The sequence below is a fragment of the Elephas maximus genome, chromosome 17, assembly GCF_024166365.1.
Source record: "Elephas maximus indicus isolate mEleMax1 chromosome 17, mEleMax1 primary haplotype, whole genome shotgun sequence".
NCBI classification, from domain to species: domain Eukaryota; kingdom Metazoa; phylum Chordata; class Mammalia; order Proboscidea; family Elephantidae; genus Elephas; species Elephas maximus.
The window spans coordinates 65,695,675-65,716,183 of NC_064835.1; the positions used below are offsets into that span (position 1 = coordinate 65,695,675).

Here is a 20,509-nt window from a genome sequence, read left to right on the forward strand (position 1 = left end):
AAAGTCACTCCTCCCTCTGTGATGGCTTAACTAAAATGGTCGCCCTTCTCTCTTAAACGATGGCATTGTGAAACCAAGCTCTGTTATCTTAATTGTTTTGTATCTATTATTTAGAAAGTATTCACTGTCCTTGGTTTCCATAGTGAATGAGTTGAGTGGTCATATTTATCTCATCCCCACAACCACATGCACACGCACACGAGCCCAAAACAGCAAAATCGAGTTCCCTTCGTTGGTCAGTAATGCATGAAGATGAGATGAATTTCTCACTCCATCTATAAATGTCATTGGGATTAATTTTCTGAATTCTGTCACCTTCCACTGCTCATTTTAAAACTTCCCTCTTGCTCGTCTGCTCGCTCACCCACACAGCCTCTGGAAGTATCTTTTATTATCTTCTCTGACGGGGCTTTCCTGTCTCTGGCAAAGGTCAATGCCCTTCTTTTGCAGGATTGTTAATTTCCTAGTGCTGCCATAACAGAAATACCTCAAGTGGATGGTTTTAAAGAGCAGGAATTTATTTCCTCACAGTTCTCGAAGCTAAAAGCCCAAATCGGGGTCTAGGCCAGATCAATTTCTCCCTTGTAGATAGTCCTGAGTGTTCCTTGACTCATAGAGGACCCTCACGTGGCGTCTGTCTTCCCCTTTTGTGCACCCATCCATCTGTATCTCACAGTGCTAGTCTGCTCTTTTTATAGCTCAGAAATGATTAGGTTTAGGACCCACCCTATACTGATAATGGCCAATAGCAAAGGAAATGCTATTTCTAACAGGATTGCAGCCACAGGTATAGTGGTTAGGATTGTACAACATTTTGGGGGGTATACAATTCAATCCTTAACAGGGATCATATATAAAAAATTTAAGAGTTATTATTCTTGGCCCCTCCTTCAAGTGCACAGGGAACTACAGCCTCTGCTCACCAGTCTCTAGCGGCAGCATGCCTGTGTGTTCTATACCTTTTACTTCCCTAAGCCCTGGCTTAGCACTTCTACAGCCCCAGGGAATGAGCCTCACTCACAGCCTTTGGTTCACATACAGGCTACTTTTGCAGGTTTACCTATTGCTTCATGTGAACCTGGAGTTCCATCCCTGTAAAATGGGCATGCTGAGCACAGAACTGCCCTGCGGTTAAAATGGAGACCTAGGCACCAGGGCCATCAGAGTGCAGATCTTAGATGCATACACCCCCCTAGCTTCACTGTGGTGTCCCTGGGGGCTTGCACTTGGCTGCTAACCAAAAGGTAGAGGTTCGAGTCTATCCTGAGGCACCTTAGAAGAAAGGCCTGGCAATCTACTTCTGAAAAATCAGCCATTGAAAATGCTATGAAGCACAGTTCTACTCTGACACACGTAGGGGTTGCCGTGAGCCAGAGTTGACTGGATGGCAGTTAGTTGGTTAGCTTCACCATGAGTTGCTTGCTGACTCCCATCTTTATTAGATTAATATACTGCCTTTTCTCCTAGACACTCAAAGAGGCGTTAGTTGGCTCTGCCGTTGGAGTGTCTGAAGAGAAATATTTAATCCCAGGTCAGAAACTTTGGCTGAAACTTCTACTGAAAAGCCAGACATCGTTATTAAATTGTCAGACGCCAGCCATATTTGAGGAAGTAATGAAATGGTTATAAGTGATGTAACCTTTTCGACAGCCACACTTGCTCACAGTTTTGGACATCTGGAGAAGAGAACGAAGAGCCACCACCTCAGCCGGAAAGTCCAATTAGACCGGCTTTTAAAGGGGGGCGATCATACTTGGGTGTAGACGCTGCTCCCCAGGGAGTGGAGCTGTCGGGAGGAGCTGTCCAGATGGCTGCCCCTGAACTGGAGAAAACCCTCCGGCTAATTGAAGCTGTGATTGTCTTGCCCCTCGATTACTATTCCAGGCCCTCCTCCTCTGAGTGGGGCTGAGCTCCGAGTCTCATTAGTGGGGTCTGTGGTCTGTGGGCAAAGCTTTCCCAGCTTCCCTGGAGAATAGTGGTGTTTGCAAGATGTGTGTTTGGTTAACACTTTGGAGGGGCCACTCATAAATTTCACAGGAACAGGAACTGAGTGACTTTGAAAGTCCAGCTGCTGATGGGTTCGGTATGAGGTCTTTTCCAAAAACCAGAACGTTTGTTTTCATATCAGTCCCGAGTTCTAATCAGACCCCGTGCCCGATGGAGACCCAGCCAGAGCCTTTTCTTCCTTTCCGCTGGGACCTCGCCGGAGGCCTTCTGTCCCTGTCAACCCTCCCTGCCTGCCTTTCTAATTTTTTTTTCCCCCATTTTAAGTTTCTAGGCCTTTTTTTTCCCCCCTTGATATTTCCTTGAGTGTTCAGAAGGAAGAGAAAGAAAAAATAAGAGGGGAGAGGGAGAGAATGGAAGGAGGTAGAGAAAAAATAGGGAGGGAAAGAGAAGGGGAAGAGAAAAAAGAGGGGAAAGGGAGACAGAAGCTTGGAGAGAGGCTGAGAAACTTATTCTTTGGGAAGATGCTGGGAATTTGGGGGTTTCCTTGTAATACTTATTTTTATAAAAGAACTAGAGGCAATTTACCCTAATGAAGCCATGGTGCTTTTTGTTATTGAGCAAGTTCTTCTGGACCCAGAAGGCAGCACCTCTTCGCCTGTTGTGACCACCTGCCCCACTTCTATTGGTAAGATGATATGAGACAAGCACCTGACATGTAACAAACCAAAACCAAACCAAACCCATTGCCATTGAGTCAATTACAACTCATGGCGACCCCTGTGTTACAGAAGAGAACTGCTCCATAGAGTTTTCTTGGCTATAATCTTTACAGAAGCAGATCTCTAGACCTTTTTTTCAAGGAGCCACTGGGTGGGTTCAAACAACCAACCTTTAGATTAGTAGCCAAATACAAGCCGTTTGTACCACCCAGCAACCTTGGCACAGAACAAGCTCTGAATAAATGGTATTCCCTTCTTCACCCCTCCGCAACATTCCTTTCTTCCTTCTGGAACATTGGTGAAGCTTCTAGAACTGTCAGTAGCAATAGTCTTGTCTGTCTGGGCTGAACTTGCTGTGATGTTGGGGTTTTCCTTGCTGACTGTGGTGGTATCTGAGACAAACACCTAAAAAAACACAAAGAGTAATAGTAACCCCCATCTCTCACTCCTGGCATGTTTCACACTTTGCAGTGGCTTTTAAGTGCAGTAGCCCACAAGGCCTGCACAGCACCTCTAGGAGTGAACAACTCCTAATGGCCCCCTCATCCTCTGGGTCGGGTGGACTGGCTCCCCCTGGGATTGCACAGTGGAGCAGAATGGCCAGAATAGGGCTCACCTTGGGGCTGTTGTACCGTCTGCTCCGCCTTGTCCACTTATTTCTCAAGTGCAAATCACATCCCCTAGTTGAAAACCTGTGAAGAGCTCCAAAACTGCAGAATATGAGTTTGGAAATAGGACCCATACCTCATATTGTAGGCATTGAATTTCTGTGAGTCAGCGTCCAGGACAGCACCCCCTGCAAAGAGTCTTTATGAGAAGAGGCAAACTATAGAGAAATACAGGTCACATGAGACAATGCATCGAGTCTCCCAATTAGTTTGTGAGTAATGCTCACAAAAGACAAACCCAGGGTGTTTTTTCCATTTTGTTTCTATTTTTCCTTTTAGTGTATTTTTATTGACTTGAGACTTTACCACAAAGAACTTCAGCAGATTTATAAGGCTTTAGTAAGTGTCACACAGGATTTGAAGAGCTGAAAGTTGATCAGCTCCAAAAATGATACCTTGCAGGACTCTGCCATTTTACTTCTCCGAGGAGGAAAGTGGCCATTTGTCTCTATCCTTTGTTGTCTGTGTAATATAAGCCCATGCAGCTCAAACATTAGTGTGCGTTCGAATCACCTGAAAGATGGATGTTGTTAGCTGCTGTCGAGTTGTCTCCTGACTCATGGTGACGCTATGCACAACGGAGGGAAACCCTGCCTGGTCCTGCACTGTCCCCATGACTGATTGTGGGTCTAACATGGTGATCCATAGGGTTTGGGGGGATTTTTTTCTCTCTCTTTTTTTGGAACATTTTATTGTGATTTGGGGGAAAGTTTACAAAACAGAATAGTGTCCCATTCAACAATTTATACTCATTTTCTTTCATGACATTAGCAGCAGTACACTACGCAGTTCCTGCCCGTTTTCCCTGTTTCCATTCACCCATCTTCCCTGGCCCTTCCCTCCATAGGGTTTTCATTGACTGGTTTTCAGAAGTAAATTGCCTGGCCTTTCCTCCTGGGTTGAAGGTTACTGTATATCTCAATAGACCTGACTTTCAAAAAATCATCTGGAGAGCTTGTCAGGCATAGATGCCTGGGCCCAACCCCAGAGATCCTGATTGAGTAGGTCTGGGGTAAAGCCCTTGAACTTGGCTTTCTAACAAGCTCCCAGAGGATATGAGCTGCTGGTCCACAGACCACACTTTGAGGATGGCATCTCTCAGCCCTGAGAAAGGACTCCCTCTAGCTGCTTGGAGGTGGTTGTTTGAATGACCTCTCGTGGAGCTCATCAAGGGTCTTTTTGAATGTCTAAATTCAATTAGATACAGTGGTCCCTTGCCCCTTCATCTCTGTGTTTTTGCTCCTTGAGTTCAGTTAGCACAGAGAAGCCACTTCCACGAACTACAGCAGGCCCTCTCCAGTCTCACTTTAACACCCCAGTGCCCAGTGTTCATGAAGGACTGAGTCTATTCATGAATCCCCCAGGCCTGGGACTCGCAGGTAACTGTAATGAGCCAAGGCCGTTGAACCACACTTCCTGGAGGCTTCTGCTTGGCAGAGAACCTGGCAGCCCTGGGCCAGCTTCTCTGCTTGTCTGCACAAGTGAAAGCAACTGTCATTAAGGGCTGAAGGAGACACTGGGACTTTTAGTTACACATCACTGAATTTATGGAGGAGGGGGAGATTATATACTATGGTGATCTTATCATATATGGGGGTTCATTAGTATCTTGCGATTGTCAATGGCGTTAATAGAAGAGCTAACAGCTGACACTTTGCCAAGTACAGTACCTTACAAGCTTTGCCTCATTTAATGCTTAGAGCCTTGTTGTTAGCATTGAGTCAGCCCTAACTCATCTTGACCTCATGCACAATGGGATTGGACTGTTGTGATCCATAAGATTTTCATTGGCTGGTTTTCTGAAGTAGATTGCCAGGCCTTTCTTCCTCATCCATCTTAGTCTGTCAGCTCCACTGAAACCTGTTCAGCATCATAGCAACACGCAAGCCTCCATTGACAGATGGGGGTGGCTGTGCATGAGGTGCCTTGGCCTGGAATCAAACCCGCACCTCCCACATGGAAGGCGAGAATTCTACCACTGAACTACCACTACCCCCTAACCCCCTATGAAGTACCAGCAGATGGAATTCCTGTATTATAGCTGTGGACACAGACTAGAAGGGGTCAAGTAATTCATACCCATGGCAGAGTTAGAATTCAGACCCCGTCTCTGACTCCAAAGCCGATGATTTTCATCACTACACCCTCTCCACCTTCTGTATCAGAGATGTGGTTGCATTTTTAGCCTCTGCCTTTTCCAGTAGAATTATGAGATTTCTAAAATTATGATACTTCCAGAAGCAATTTATGAATAGAGAGATGTCAGCATGCATTTAATATTTAGTTGGGGTCTAAAACCCTGCAATATGAAATGTTCTGCCCTTTCTCAAGCAGCGAGAGTTCCAAAAACACTTTTTTTCCCAAAAAAATAAGTGGGAAAGGCTCACTCACCCAAATACCCAAAACACAAGCAAAAGAGGACCTATTGGAAGAAGCTATGGAAATGACATCCATCATGCCGTCTTGAAGTAGCTACCTGCTGTGTCTCAAGTGTTGAACAAAATAATGCTACTAGAGTCAAATAAAATAAATCAAAAATGATGCCTTTCATGCTGTTTCATGCTCCCGAATAGACTGGCTATTTTTATTCCTGTCTGAAAGCAGAGGAAGAAAAACCCCAAGAGATTTGGTGACCACCTCAAGCTCATAAGAGTTATGGGTGCTGGAGCCTTGAAGAAGACCCATGTCTGTTCCCTGACTGGCTCCTTTTCCCAGTCAGTGCTGGCTGCGCTGCTCCCAGATGGCTTTTTTTGCTTTAAATAATCTTCATAGCCTTGCCACTCCCAATCCCACCACGCGAGAGAAGCCCTGCTACCATTTAGTGTATATCCTTCTCAAACTTTTTAATGTCTAAATTTCTGTTATTATTATTTTCTTTTTTTAAGTAGAATCATACCTCATGGAACATACCGGCAACCCCCTTATTTCACTTACCAATATATCACGAATCTTTTTGCATCATTGACTCATCTTCCTCAGCATCCATTTAATGGTTCTGTAATACTCTCTGGAAACCCTGGTGGCTTAGTGGTTAAGAGCTACAGCTGCTAACCAAAAAGGTTGGCAGTTCAAATCCACCAGGGGCTCCTTGGAAACCCTATGAGTCAGAATCAATGCAACGGCAACGTGTTTGGTTTTTTTTTTTGGTTTTATAATACTCCCTTGTTTTTTTTGTACCTTTATTCTGGTTTCTTGATTTTAACAGAAATTTTGGTGAAGGTTAACTTTAAAAATGATTATCATCACCTTGCAAAGGTAAAATTGGATAATAGGCTTTGAATAGTAAAATTGCTCTGGTGTCTTTCAATTACACTGAATCTTTTGAGGTGGTTGTTTTGTTTTCTACCCAAAAAATAAACAAAAAACCACCTTGCTGGAAAACACAGGATGTAAGAGCTTCTGGTGCTGGGTTGGCTGTTAGCAAGTGAGCGAGAGCTGAGAAGTGAGCTGCCGCACACCGTGAAAACGGGGGTGGGTATGTGGGGACTTCTCTCAGCTGTGCCGTGGATCTGAGCCCAATGTCTTTTCTCCCCCCAGCAGAACCGCCCGTAGCCGCCGCTGTGGTATCCCATTTTAATGACTGCCCAGACTCCCACAGCCAGTTCTGCTTCCATGGAACCTGCAGGTTTTTGGTACAGGAGGACAAGCCAGCTTGTGTGTACGTATCCCCTGGTCTCCTGGGGTCCTGGGATAGGGGTGGTCCAGCAACCACTTGAGAGAGCATTTACCTTATCAAATTATCAAATGTCCCCTGGGGTAAAATTGCCCTGGATTAAGACCACTAACCACATCAAACTGCCGTTTTTATAGATCAAAATGGTTGAAAATTGGCAGTTTCATATGGTTCAACCTAATGAACCAAAAAAAACCCATGGCCATCGAGTGGATTCCAACTCATAGCAACCCTATAGAACAGAATAGAACTGGCCCATAGTGTTTCCAAGGCTGTAATGTTTATGGAAGCAAACTGCCACATCTTTCTCCCTCAGAGCAGCTGATGGGTTCCAACCAGCGACCTGTCAATTAGCAGCCAAGCGCTTTAACCAATGCGCTAGCTAGGGCTCCTTACAACCTAATAGTACCAATAACTAATAAAACCCATCACCATCAAGTCAATTCCGACTCATAGCTACCCTATAGGACAGAGTAGAACTACCCCATAGAGTTTCCAAGGAATGCCTGGTGGATTCCAACTGCTAGACTTTTGGTTAGCAGCCATAGCCCTTAACCACTACACCACAGGGTTTCCATAAGTAATAGTAAATGTTATTTAAAAAACTGGCATTTTTTGAGCTTTTGCTTCATGCCAGGCACTGTTCTAAGCACAATGCACGTGTTTAAGTCATTTGTTCCTCACAGTGGCCCCATGAGGAGGGCACAGAGAGGTTGTGTGCAGGTCACTTAGCAGAGCTTAGATTCAAACCCAGACTCTCAGGCTCCTGAAGCAGAGCCCTTAACCATGACGTGTAATGGTATCAGGCGCATTAGCCCAGGAAAGATGGGGGCCAGAGGAGGCTGCTACAGCAGCGCTGAGGTGGCAGCTGTGTGAGCCTGGGCCAGCCCCTCCAGATGCTTCTGAGCCTCACCTGGACAGGCAGCCAGGCCACCTTCCTCTAGGGGGAGGACTGTGTGAGGTCCCCAAGCTGTGTCTGCAGAGCTAAAAGACTCCCCCACATAAGCGGCCTCCTCATCTTGTAAATGCAAAGCACAGGATGATATTAATAGGCACTGTCATTATTTATGATTATCATTCTTAGTAAAATACTTCGCTAGGTCACTAAGCCAGCCCCTGGGGGACTGATGGGGTTGTTTTTATTGGTACCCAGTCAATGTGGGAACGTAACGATTTGCATCTAGACTGACCCAGAAGGAAGGAAGCCTCCCAGCACCTTTGTGCAACAGACTGAAGGCAGTTTCCTGTCCATCAGCCCCTGTGCTGGGCCCAGAGGGCAGGCTTGAGGCCTGGAGTTAGGGAAATCCTTTTTGGAAAGAAAGGGCTAGTCTTTGCAGAGCTCTGATCAAAAGTGGGTTGGAAGCCCAGGTTTTCCTTCTCAGGTACCTTCCTTACGAGATCAGGGGCTGGTATAAACTTTCCAGAGCTAATGGGGCATCAGACAAGCCAAAACAATGACCTTATCTCTGGCTGAAACCCACCCATGGCTGGGTGGAAAAACACTCTGAAAGCTGGGTGGTGGCTGCTCTCTGGGTCTCCTCAATCTGGTGCAAAGCTCTGCTCTTGACCCCAGAAAGATAATTAGCCATTACATTTACACACCATTAACATTTTGGTAATCAGGATGACTGAATGTCTGTCCAATTACATTTTGGTAATCAGAAGGACTGACCACCTCTCTCCTCATTCACATTATAAGTACTACTCTTGGTAATAATAGTAATCTCTCAATAGAAGCTATAGTTATATGGCAAGCTCAGTGCCAAGCACTCCACATCCATTGCCTCATGCAGTTCTCACAACGACCCTCAAAAGTAGGCCATTGTTACCGTTATGTTTTAAATGAGAAAGCTGAGACTCAGAGAAGTTAAACAGCTGTCTTAGTCATCTAGTGCTGCTGTAACAGAAATACCTCCAGTGGATAGCTTTAACAAAGAGACGTTTATTCTCACAGTCCAAATTCAGGATGTCAGCTCTGGAGGAAGGTGCTTGTCATCAGTCTTCCCCTGGAGTAGGAGCTTCTCTGTGCAGGAACCCTGGGTCCAAAGGACACACTCTGCTCCTAGAGCTGCTTCCTTGGTGATCTGAGGTCACCATTCTCTGCTTGTAAGATAAAATGTGGTGCAGGCCACACCCCGGGGAAACTCCCTTTATATTGGATCAGGGATGTGACCAGAGTGAGGGTGTTATATCCCACCCTAATCGTCTTCATTGTAATCTAATCTTGCCTCATTAACCACAGGCAGAGATTAGAATTTACAACAGGAAAATTATGTCAATCACAAAATGGCGGACAACTAACAATATGTGGGACTCATAACCAAGTTGACATATATTTTCAGGGGACACAATTTAATCCATGACAGCAACTTACCCAGAGACCCACAGATAGTAAGTGGCAGAGCTGGGATTCAGTCCAGTTGGCTCCAGTCCTAAAACCATGCCCTTAGCCACTGTCCAGAGGGCGCACTTAGCCTTAGCCTCACAACATTCACCTCGAATGACAAAGCCCTTTCGTTTCCAGGAAAAGGTGTTAACATCTTCTCCTGCAAGTACACCTGCCTCCAGAGACAGGCCACGATCACTCCCAAGATCATTCCCCTAACCACAGACCCTTAGCAAGTCCTTCCTATGGCCAAGTGTGGGAACTCCAGGAACAGCTGAGACACTGTCACAGTTTGGAAAAAGTGGCCATCGGGGGAAGGCACAGCCACCCAAACCTGTTTCCCCATGAGATTTTGAAGGCCCAGGGACAGCATTAGCTCGCAGATTTTCTTTTTAGTGGCAGTAGGATTTCACATTTCCATCTAGTTGCCCATCTTCTCTTGAACAAGCAGAAGAATGGCAAGACCAGTTCTGAACTCCCAAATGCAGCCACTTGCAGGGACTCAGTTGCACCTGCCCCACCACCTACAAACAGGGATGGCCCTCCCCAGTCCTCCAGTCTCTACTTCTCCCCACTACTCTTAGACAGTGAAGCAAAATGTTGGTTCCATCTTCTTTCTTCCATTGGTATTTTGCTTATACGGGTTTGCTTTGCTTACTTCTGCCTCTGGTTGTTGTTAGCTGCCATTTAGTTGGCCCCTGATTCAGGGCAACCCTGTGTATAACAGAATGACATATTCCACAGTCCTGCACCATCCCTATGATCAGTTGTAGCTTGGACCATTGTGAACCATAGGGTTTTCATTGGCTGATTTTTTGGAAATAGATCACCAGGCCTTTCTTCTGAGTCTTTCTTAATCTGGAAGCAGAGTGCTGAAATCTGTTCAGAATCATAGCAATACATAAGCCTCCGCAGACAGATGGGTGGTAGCTGTGCATGAGGTGGGTTGGCCAGGAATTAAACCTAGGCCTCCCTCATGGAAAGAGAGAATTCTACCACTGAACCACCACTGCCCCTTCTCCCTCTAGAGTGACCCCTAGGGGCATGTGAGTGTTTAACCCCTAGACAGGAGTCTTCTGCAGACCCTTCTAGCTCTGACAGCTTTGAGAAGGGCACAGCTGAGGGGGTAGAGGGTGATGTGTCATCCCATCTGCTCAGAGCTCTGAGGGTGCATATATTGGTGAGTGAAGCCCTTGGCACTGACACATCTCCTGATCTGCTTCTCTTACCCACTGGCCGGCTTGTAAGCTCTGAGGAAAGGACCACACCTTATACCTTTTTATATTTACAGCACCGAGAAGAATGTTCTAATTAATTGGTTCCCACTAGACCAGAAACTCTGAGTCTGTGCAGAGAAAGTAGAACATTCTGTCCCTGCTCTTAAGAACCTCCCCACCTTTGGGAAGCTGACATACACATTCTGGTCAATAAAACTGACATGCCTTGAGGTGAGGCTCCGTCTGTCACTGCATTATAAAGAAAACCCACAGACTCTAACTGGGAGATTAACTGGGAGCGCTTCTAAAAATATGTCATTCTTAAAGGTTTGTTTTCACAAGAACAAATCATCTTTAGGTTTCCGGAGAATGACATTGCATACCATTAAATGACAGGAAGGAAAGAAAGCTTAAACAAATAATTAGTCAGAGATAGCCAAAGGTCGTGGAGATTGTACTTAACATTTGTGGATCAGATGAACTCTGGAGCCCCACTAGTCCCCAAAGACATGAGAAAATAATTGACAGAAGAATCTGCAAGGACACTAAAGCACTGTACGTACAGAAGGACAAGACTGGGACTCAGCGTACCATCATCTTCCCTGAGGCAGATTCCTCCAACTGCTGGTCTGCTGCCTGCAGAAGCCTTCAAACAAAACAGTTGAAGGATGCCACCTTCCTTCAAGTGTTAAGGTTTCAGTGTTGGCAACCAGTGCCAGCCAGTTTGAAGTTTCTCACCTGTCCAAAACACTGCTCAGTGACTGAACTCCCTGACTGAACTTTCCCACAGCAGAGTGTGAAAACATATTGCTGTCAGCCAAGGAAAGCATTCCGCATGGCCTTGGCCACATTACATTCCAGTGGAACTCGGAAGAGAAAGGACCGCCATCAGTACTCAAGCAGGCTGACCAAGGCCTCACCTCTTGAGAGATCAGGATTGTGAGCGGTTTTCTAGTTGCCATTTGAGTCACTTTCTGTAGCTCTAATATCCTTTCACCAAAGAGCAGGTGGTGGGTGCAGGAGTTGAGGAGGGATGACATCATTCCCACCCACCTGTCTAAAGAAAGCACGTGTTCTCGTTCTGTCTGTCTGCCCCACCAAAAGCAGAAACTGAGGGTCAGACTCTACGTAGCATAACTTAGCAGTTAAGGGTATGGATTTGGTGGTCAGACAGACCCAAATTAACATCTAGCTGAGTCACTCTTCCAAGTGACTTAGCCTCAGTAAGCCTCAGTTTCTTTTTGTTAGCCCCAGGGAACATGTAAGCCCAGGTCCCAGTGTTTGCTATTGCAGCTGCCATCAGCACCGTCATCATCATCATCATCACCACTCTTACCACCACCATCGCTGGGATCATGTGAGGTCGTGCTGAAAGGAGCTGTGACAGTAGGGTAGACCATAAACCCCGTGGCTGTCCCAGGGGGTTCCTTGGATCAAAGCTGCAAAGGAATCCCTTACCCCATCCAACCCACTATCCCCTCTGGAGCAGAGAGGTTATAGGACTTGGACAGTCCAGTTCCTGAGAGACTAAGAAGAGGATTAGCCCAATATACAAGTCTGTGGGCTTATTGCCTCCCATTCCTACCCCCAAAAACCAAACCAAACCGAGTGCCGTCGAGTCGATTCCAACTTATAGTGACCCTATAGGACAGAGTAGAACTGCCCCATAGAGCTCCCAAGGAGTGCCTGGCAGATTCGAACTGCCGACCCTTTGGTTAGCAGCCATAGCACTTAACCACTACACCACCAGGGTTTCCATTCCTACCCCAGCCCTGTGGAATTCCTCCATGTTAAAGGCAAGTTGGGGTAAAACATATTTCTGAAGCCATTTTGGTCATTGGCCCCCATATTAAAGACTTTATCTGGGGGCCTACCCCAAAAGACTTGGCTAAAAATCAGGGCCAGAAGAGTATATCACTGTATATGAGGACAACAAAATGTTCCCATCCTTTTATTTGTATGTTTCAAGAAACACTTATACAGCCCTTCCTTAGTGTAAGGCAATGTTGTTCACACTTCACAAGCTATTAACTCATTTAATGCTTGTAATTCTATGAGGTAGGTTTTATTAGTATAACACTTTAAAGATGCAGAAACTGAGGCACAGAAGGGTTAAGTAACTTGCCCAAGCTTACCCAGGCAGTAAATAGGGAATGGGATTTGAACCCATGGCAATTGGGTTTCAGAGTCTGTGCCATGTTGCTCCTACTTCTTGAACCTTGTTCCAGGGAAATAATCTGAAATGCAAACAAAGATGTGTGCACAATGATAATTACTGTGTCATTATTTATATCAAAATTGGATATGGTCTAAATGTTAACAGTTCAGTGAAGCAGATTGTGGTACATAAATTACTGCTTTAAATGATGTCTGCAAGAGTTTTCTAATGACACAGTGAAGTGGTGGAGAAATACTAAATGAGAAAAAAGACACAAAATTATGTATTTTTGAAAGTGTGAATCTCAACTATGTTAAAAACTATGTAGAAATAGACTGGAAAGAACCATGTTGTTTGGACTGTCATTGAGGCTGGGGGTGGGAGGATAACGTGGCCTTTCTTTGCTTTCTTTTTTTCTGCTTTATTATAATGTTATATACTTCCCAATTTGCTTATAATGAACATTTATTTTCTAGTTGGGGAGAATACATTAAAAAAAAACTTTAAATGAGCACCATGAACCAGGTGAAATAGAAACTTAAGGAAGAAACTGAGCAACTCGACAGGACAGGAAAACCTGCAACAGAGAGAAATAAAAGGCATTTCATAGATCATTTGATTATTCTTTTTAAAATGGAGGGCAATAAAGAAAAACGAGACAAAAGGGGCACACCAGCCTAGGGGCAGGGACTAGGAGGCAGGAGGGAACGGGAAAGCTGGTAACAGGGAACCCAAGATTGAAAAGGGAGAGTGTTGGCATGTCATGGGATTGCTAACCAATGCCGTAGAACAGTGTGTGTACTGACTGTTTAATGAGAAACTAGCTTGTTCTGTAAACCTTCATCTAAAGTACAATTAAAAATTAGTAGATAAATTAAAAAAAGCCTACAGCCAGATTTTGCTCCTAAGAAAAGCAGCAAAGCACCCTCCAGATGTGATCAGTAACGCAAATAAAAGACTTCAAGGAACCTACATGGCTAGGCACTTTGCCTTTTCTCTACAGCCATAGATGGTTCTCTCTGCAGCCCAGACAACCTCCTCATCACTCCTGACCACACTCTTTCCTTCCTTTCTTTCACACTGTGTGTTTAGAAGGGCGGGGGCGGGGGAAGAGAGAGAGAGAGAGTGTGTGTGAGTGTGTGTGTGAGTGTGTGTGAGTGTGTGAGTGTGTGTGTGTGTGTGTGTGTGTGTGTAGAAGGGCAGGGGGAGGGGAGGAACAGCCTGAACGTGGTTCCAAAGCCTCATTTTCAGAATAAGGAAGACAAAACAGCATTCCAGAACCTCGTGTTTAGCCAATGGTAGTCACTGAGTCCCCAAACCCACTGCTGACAGATGAAATTGATGGTCAGACGGAAGAAGAGAATGTTTACTTTTATACATGTCCCGTTCCCCTTCGTGACAGAACACCTCCTAGTTTATTTGGGTTCCTTTCATAAACCGAGGTACGTTATCTCCCCACTCTGCAGGAGGTAGCCCATTTTCCAGAAAAAAAAATGCCCAGAGAGAGAGAGGGGAAGTGGTAGATTTTGTCTTTAGGGGTTCTTGATCTGTGTTCTTAAATGATCATTCTGCCTCAGTGGTTCTCAACCCTGGCTGCAAGTTAAAATCACCTGGGTACCCAGACCAACCAATGGAGCGTCTCTGGGGTATGGCCTTGTCCCTGGCCTTTTCCAAGGTTTCCCAGGTGATTCTAACATACAGCCCAGGTGAAAATCAGTGCCTGGCTGGGTAAAGAAAGAAGGCAGCAGCAGCTGAGTCAGGTGTGATTCATTTCTGGCCAGGTGAACTGACCTTTTGCCCTCCTTGCGTGACTTGTTCCTAAAATAACAGCATAATTAATATTAATATAAGGCTAATGTTTTTTTTTAATGTTAGTAGAGGCTTGGAGAGGTTTAAAAAAAAAAAGTATGTTACAAAATCTTTTCTTTTTTTCCTGTCATAAATAATTACATGTCATAGCACCCCCATTATTATAAATGATTGGGGAGGGGAAAAGGCCTCTCTCCACTCCAAGGCCAAAAAGTCTAGACTAGTGGTTCTCAACTTTGGCTGCCCAGTGGAATCGTCTAGGGAGCTTTAAAAACACTGATGCCCAGGCCGTACTTCCAGAGATTCTGATTTAGTTGGTTGAGGGTATGGCCTGGTCGTCAGGATTTTTTAAAGCTCCCTAGGTAGTTCCCAGTGAGCAGCCAAGTTGAGAACCATTGGTTTTACTGGTAAAACCACCATGGTGGCTCTCAACTCTGATTTGAATAGAATTACCTGTGGGCCTTTTTTAAAAACACCTAGATGTTTCTTTCTTTCAGAAATATTTTATCTGGGAGGTCTTGGGGGAATCCTGGGAACCTGAACCACAGGCTGCTGGATCTCCCAGCTGGAGTTGAGGCCCACAGTATTCATGGAGCTCACCTAGGCCATGACCTGAGGTCCCATCGATGAGACAGCAACCCCAGGTGTCTGCCCACATTAGGAAGTTTTCATTCAGAGGCTAATAACAACAGTTATCCAACAACAACGGTTCCCCATCCAGGAAGTGGCCATGGCAGAGAATTAGCAGTTATTTTGCTGATACCTTTACCTCAAATAGCAAAGACTAGAGGAGCCCCAGGGCTCTTCCTGTGGGCTTTGGGTCCCTCCAGCCCAGCCTACCCTGGGGAGTTGGGGGAATGAGACCTTCTGTCTGGAAAGTGTGCTGAAGTTCCTTCCCTCCCCAGCTGCCACTCTGGGTATGTCGGTGCACGCTGTGAGCATGCAGACCTCCTGGCCGTGGTGGCCGCCAGCCAGAAGAAGCAGGCCATCACCGCCTTGGTCGTAGTCTCCATCGTGGCCCTGGGTATCCTCATCATCACGTGTGTGCTGATACAGTGAGTACTTGCTCCCTCTAAGGCCAGGTGTCCCGCCTGCCTGTCCCTGCCGGGGACGTCTGCAGCATGCCGAGATAACAGAGCCACCTTGGCACAGCTTGTTGCTATGATGCCTGATGGGTGTCAGCAAAGCTGAGAGGAACTTTGGTGGCTCTTGGCATGGTATGGCAGCCAGGCTGTGTAATGGTCGTGCATCCTGGGAGGGTCCCCCAGCAGTGGGTGTGTGCACTACAGGAAGCCAGAATCAAGGCCTCTAGATCCCTCGAGCATGTGGGGTCAAGGCCTCTAGACCCCCCAGGCATGTGAAGTCAAGGCCTCTAGATCCTGTGGCATGTGGGGTCAAGGCCTTTAGATCCCTACAGCATGTGGGTTCAAGGCCTCTAGATCCCATTGGCACATGGGGTCAAGGCTTCTCGATCTCACTGGCATGTGGCATCAAGGCCTCTAGATCCCTCTGATACATGGGGTCAAGGCCTCTAGATCTTTCCGGCTTGTGGGGCCAAGGCTTCTAGATTCCTCTAGCTTTGGATAAGCTGGTTCCTGCCTGGACTTTGCAATTCAGGAGGGTTCCACCCACAGGCAGAGTGTTCTGGTCTCACATTTTTCACTCATTAGAGACAAGTTGGGCGGGAGGGTCTCAGGGCCCCCTCTCAGTTCTGCTGCCCAAAGACCAGAGATCCCAGTAACCTTCCCAGCTTTGTACACCAGGGCCTGGCGAGCAAGAGGCTGGGAGGGGGGTGGTGAAATGCCACCCTGGACCGGCAACAGGCTCGCGTCCTCGTCTGTCTCTGGGCTTTTATCAGCCAGGAAGCACCCCCCAGGCCCAGCCCGTGGCTGCGTAGGTTATGTGTGCATTAAGGTTAGAATAGTAGAAACAGGGTAGCCCAGGGGAAATAGCCAGCAGTGTCTGTGTAGGTAGTCAAGGTCTCAGCACTTTCTCCTCTACTTTTCTTTGGGTTCCCTGATTCTTTTTCCATTCTAACTCTGAAAATCATTCGTTCCTGCCCATAGAGGGAGGCAGGCGCGTTTATAACTCTGATTTTGTGGTACTTGGGCAACACAGGCTCAGAGAGAAGTTGACTTTTCCACAGCTAGAGACTTTTAGTCCTCAGAGAAAGGGGTCAAGATGCAAAGCCATTGAGATCCATGACTCAGACCCTGATCCCTCCATGGGTCAGGTCAGCCCGGCCGAGTTCCCAGCTTTGCTCCTGGCAATATCTGATGAATGGCCCCTCCTGAGCCCTGCCAGCCTGCCAGCCTGAGGCAGCTGCTTTGTCTCAGTCCTGACAATAGTTCTGAGCCATTACTACATCCATGGAGTTACCCAACTGGTTCTTTATTGAGGAACAGCTGGGTGGGTGGCTGGTAACCTCTGACATCTGGGGAAGCTGGAGCCCAGAACAGAACTGCAGAAACACAGCTGGTACTTCAGAGCAGCCCACAGGTGCTTTTGTCTGCCCCAAAGGGCCACCGTCCTGCATAGCCCTTAGCTTCCTGCTGCGCCCTCTTGGGAGGCCCCCACAGGAGGCTGGATTAGAGCCCAGAGCTTCCCAGCAGGCCTGTCAGGCAGACATACATCAGCTGGGCACTACTGCCAGGCCCCCTGCCCAGACTATGTTCTCTGCTTCTTTGCAGCTGCTGTGAGGTCCGAAAGCACTGTGAGTGGTGCCGTGCCCTCATCTGCCGGCACGAGAAGCCCAGTGCCCTCCTGAAGGGGAGGACTGCCTGCTGCCACTCAGAAACAGGTAAGGGGCTGCGTTGAAGGGGGCCTTTACTCCGGTTGGAGGCACTGTTGGGTGGAGAAAATGACCACCTTCTCCAAGTCAGAAGTTCCTGGAGGATGAAGCAAGAAGAGGGGGAAAAAAAGGAGGAGGTTGTTTAATCCTCCCCAGTCAGGTTTAGTTTATTCTAAGGTATGTTTTACATAGCACGGAGCTGTTTTGTCCTTGTTGATGACTGTGTGACCTTTGACTAGTTACTTAACCTCTCTGGGCCTCAGTTTTCATACTCTTAAAAAGACCACTGTGTGGATTGAATGAGTACTGATATAAAATACCTGGGATAGTATATGACAAATTATAGACACACAACAGATACTCGTTCTTTCTCCCTTAAGAAAGTTGCTTCCCTTTCTCCTCAGTAAAATGAGAGATTTGAAGAGGTCTCTAAGGACCTTTCAAACTCTTAGATCGTAGGATCTTCATTAAGTTTACCATTTTCGCATTAGTATCTTCACTAGCACCCGTGAAGGAGATTGGACATCTGGATGTGGGGCCAAACTGGCACCTCAGGAGCCCTCATCAGAGCGTCACTAGCTCTGGGATCATGGAGTTGAGTAGCTCCTTTATCCAGACAAGCCCTGAAATTTTCACTCACATCAACAAGCCTCTCTGGGATGCTCTTTTGATCAATAGAGCCCATCATAAAATTTAAGGAAGTAGTGGGCCAGGAGACAATTGTAAGAGGCCGTTCTATACTGGGGCGGTATTCTCTAGTAAACAGTTGGCATTTCAGAAGGTCAAGGCTGCATGGCAAGGGTAGGGAGTAAGGAACCCGGGAAGCTGGAACCCTCACGTGTTCCTTAAACCACATGGTAATCTGACGTGGAGGGAGCTGGAGGCCAAGGAGCATCATTTACTTGTTCTTCATTTCAGTAATGGTAATAATTGTGCACGAGCAGCCTGTTGATGCTGGACCCCACAGCTCTTGATGCTGGTAATCCATTAATTTTCATAATGGCCTTAAAAGAATGATTTGTGAGTGATATAGGGAAACTGAGTCAGCCAAAGGTCTGCTTGGGTTGCACCAGGGGTCAGGGAATGAGGATGGGACCAAGCCTCTAAAGATCCTACTCAAGTATCTTTTCCACCAGCTGGGGCAAGGGAGGGGGTATGCATTGAGCTAATAAAGGTAAATATTTCTCCTTTATATTTTATTACCAATAGAAAAATTGTTTAAATTTTTAAAGAAAATTTTGAGGTAAGTTTTGTAGCATTTGTCCACACCTCAGCAGAGTCGTTTGGGAGGGAGTATTAGGTTTCTTGTTACTGTCACTTCTCTACTCACATTTGAACAGAGGTTAGTTTTGAACCTGGGGATGGATCTGACCTTTCAGAGATGCCCCCTCCCCACAAGATGATGAGTTACCTCCATGACCTCAGGTAGCACCAAGCAGGCCTGCTGGACCTAAGGATAAGTGAACTGGGTACTCACATGTAAGCCTTGTTGGAGCAGCCCAGCTATGGTTGCCCTGGGCCAGCATGCTCCCCTTCTTTAGAGAAACCACAGGAAGGACCAGGGCAGGAAGAGTCCAGGCTGAGCTGGACTCAGGAGCTGCTGAGGAGAGGTCCATGCTGCCTGATCCTGACAGCCACAGAGGACACCCTAGGGACCCCACCCAATGAAAAAACAAGTGGGTCAAAACTCACTGCCATTGAGTCGTTTCCGACTCATAGTGACCCTATAGGACAGAGTAGAACTGCCCCATAGGGTCTCCAAGGAGCGGCTGATAGATTTCAACTGCCGACCTTTTGGTTAGCAGCCAAGCTCTTAACCACTATGTCACCAGAGCCTTAGGGGAAGCAAATCTGCCTCCAGAATCTTGGACCAGCTCATGAACTTCCCACCAAGCCACCCCTTGCAGGGGAGCCAGCCACAGGCTCGGTTGGATCACCTCCAATTAAATTAAGATCCTCACAACAGGGTGTGTCTTCGTTCTCTTCTGCTTCTGCTCACTTTACTTCAGTCATCCTTTCTGGCTTTCTTGGGCACAGTTTCAAAAGCAGCTCCTCTGAGACTGAACCAGCAGAATTTGGACTCGGGCCTAACTGCCTGAGAACCTGGTGATGTTGGCTGATGCCATCTCCAAGTTCCTGTCCCCAGTTTGTTTTTTCAGTGAGGCTGGGGTCTGGCCCACAGTGATTAACATGTTTTTCCTTCCTTGCAGTGGTCTAAGGAGCCCAGAAAGGGAGTTCAGCCAGGTGGACTGCAGCCATTTGAGAAGAAAGGACTTCCTCAGGACAGCCCTATGAGGGATGCCTGGGACAGGCCAGCAGATCCTTCATTCTTTGCCTGAAATCGCCTGTGCAGCCTTTTATCTTTTTGGGCCTTCAAAACTCTGAGAAGAACTCTGTCTGCTGTGGGTTATTTGGTGTGACCAAGAAAAGAAATCAGCAGACCACGATGTAAAAACTGGTCAAAAAAGAACTGCAAAGAGGCGGACACCCTGTTTACGTAGATAAGGGGTGTGCATCGGTCAGTGTGTCGTCCAGTTGTGTGTAGTTGTCTCTGCCAGACGTGGACCCTGGGCTGTGCTTCTTTTTAATGGAATCATCTGCTCCTTACAGCATCCTGCCCAACACCAGAGAAGCCTGTACTTGTTACAGGTTTTTCTCATTGGCTTATTGGGGAGGAAGATGGACAAAAGGTAACTACTCACTGTTATGTGAAGACGTCAAGTATAAGAGGAGCTGGACCCTCTGTCATACAGACCCTCAACCCACCCCACATCTTCTATAGACTCAAGATGTTGAAGACCTTCCCAAGCTGTTGCCACCATCAGAGTGATCTTATTTATTAGATGGGTAATGGTTCTATTTTTTATCTCTTAAGCCAGTGTAAAAAGCATAAAACTCCTTTGGACTTCTACATTAATGATGTATGTATTGCGGTTACACTGATGAGAAATGCTCAGTCTCTTGGGACAGCTGAGACCCAGGCAAAGGTACCCAGGGGTACAGAAATGGAGCCAGCGAATGAGTTACTGATGGGAACAAAGATTAGGGTTCAGAGGTCATGCTATTTAAGACATGATGAATAGGTAAATCCCCTGGATACAGTCCAGATAGAAAATCAACAGAAGGCATTTGTCACACTAC

General features: G+C 46.6%; 1 protein-coding gene across 1 annotated transcript in view; it reads left to right on the top strand.

Moving 5' to 3' along the window:
* TGFA (transforming growth factor alpha) overlaps positions 1 to 20,279 on the top strand; it is a 127,082-nt gene extending 106,803 nt beyond the window's left edge. The window contains exons 4-7 of the mRNA XM_049856366.1: positions 6,872 to 6,992; positions 15,483 to 15,632; positions 17,268 to 17,377; positions 19,579 to 20,279. Coding sequence (XP_049712323.1) covers positions 6,872 to 6,992; positions 15,483 to 15,632; positions 17,268 to 17,377; positions 19,579 to 19,586 — 389 coding nt within the window. The 3' untranslated portion in view covers positions 19,587 to 20,279. The remainder of the gene's footprint in view (positions 1 to 6,871; positions 6,993 to 15,482; positions 15,633 to 17,267; positions 17,378 to 19,578) is intronic.
* Positions 20,280 to 20,509: the final 230 nt, after the last annotated feature.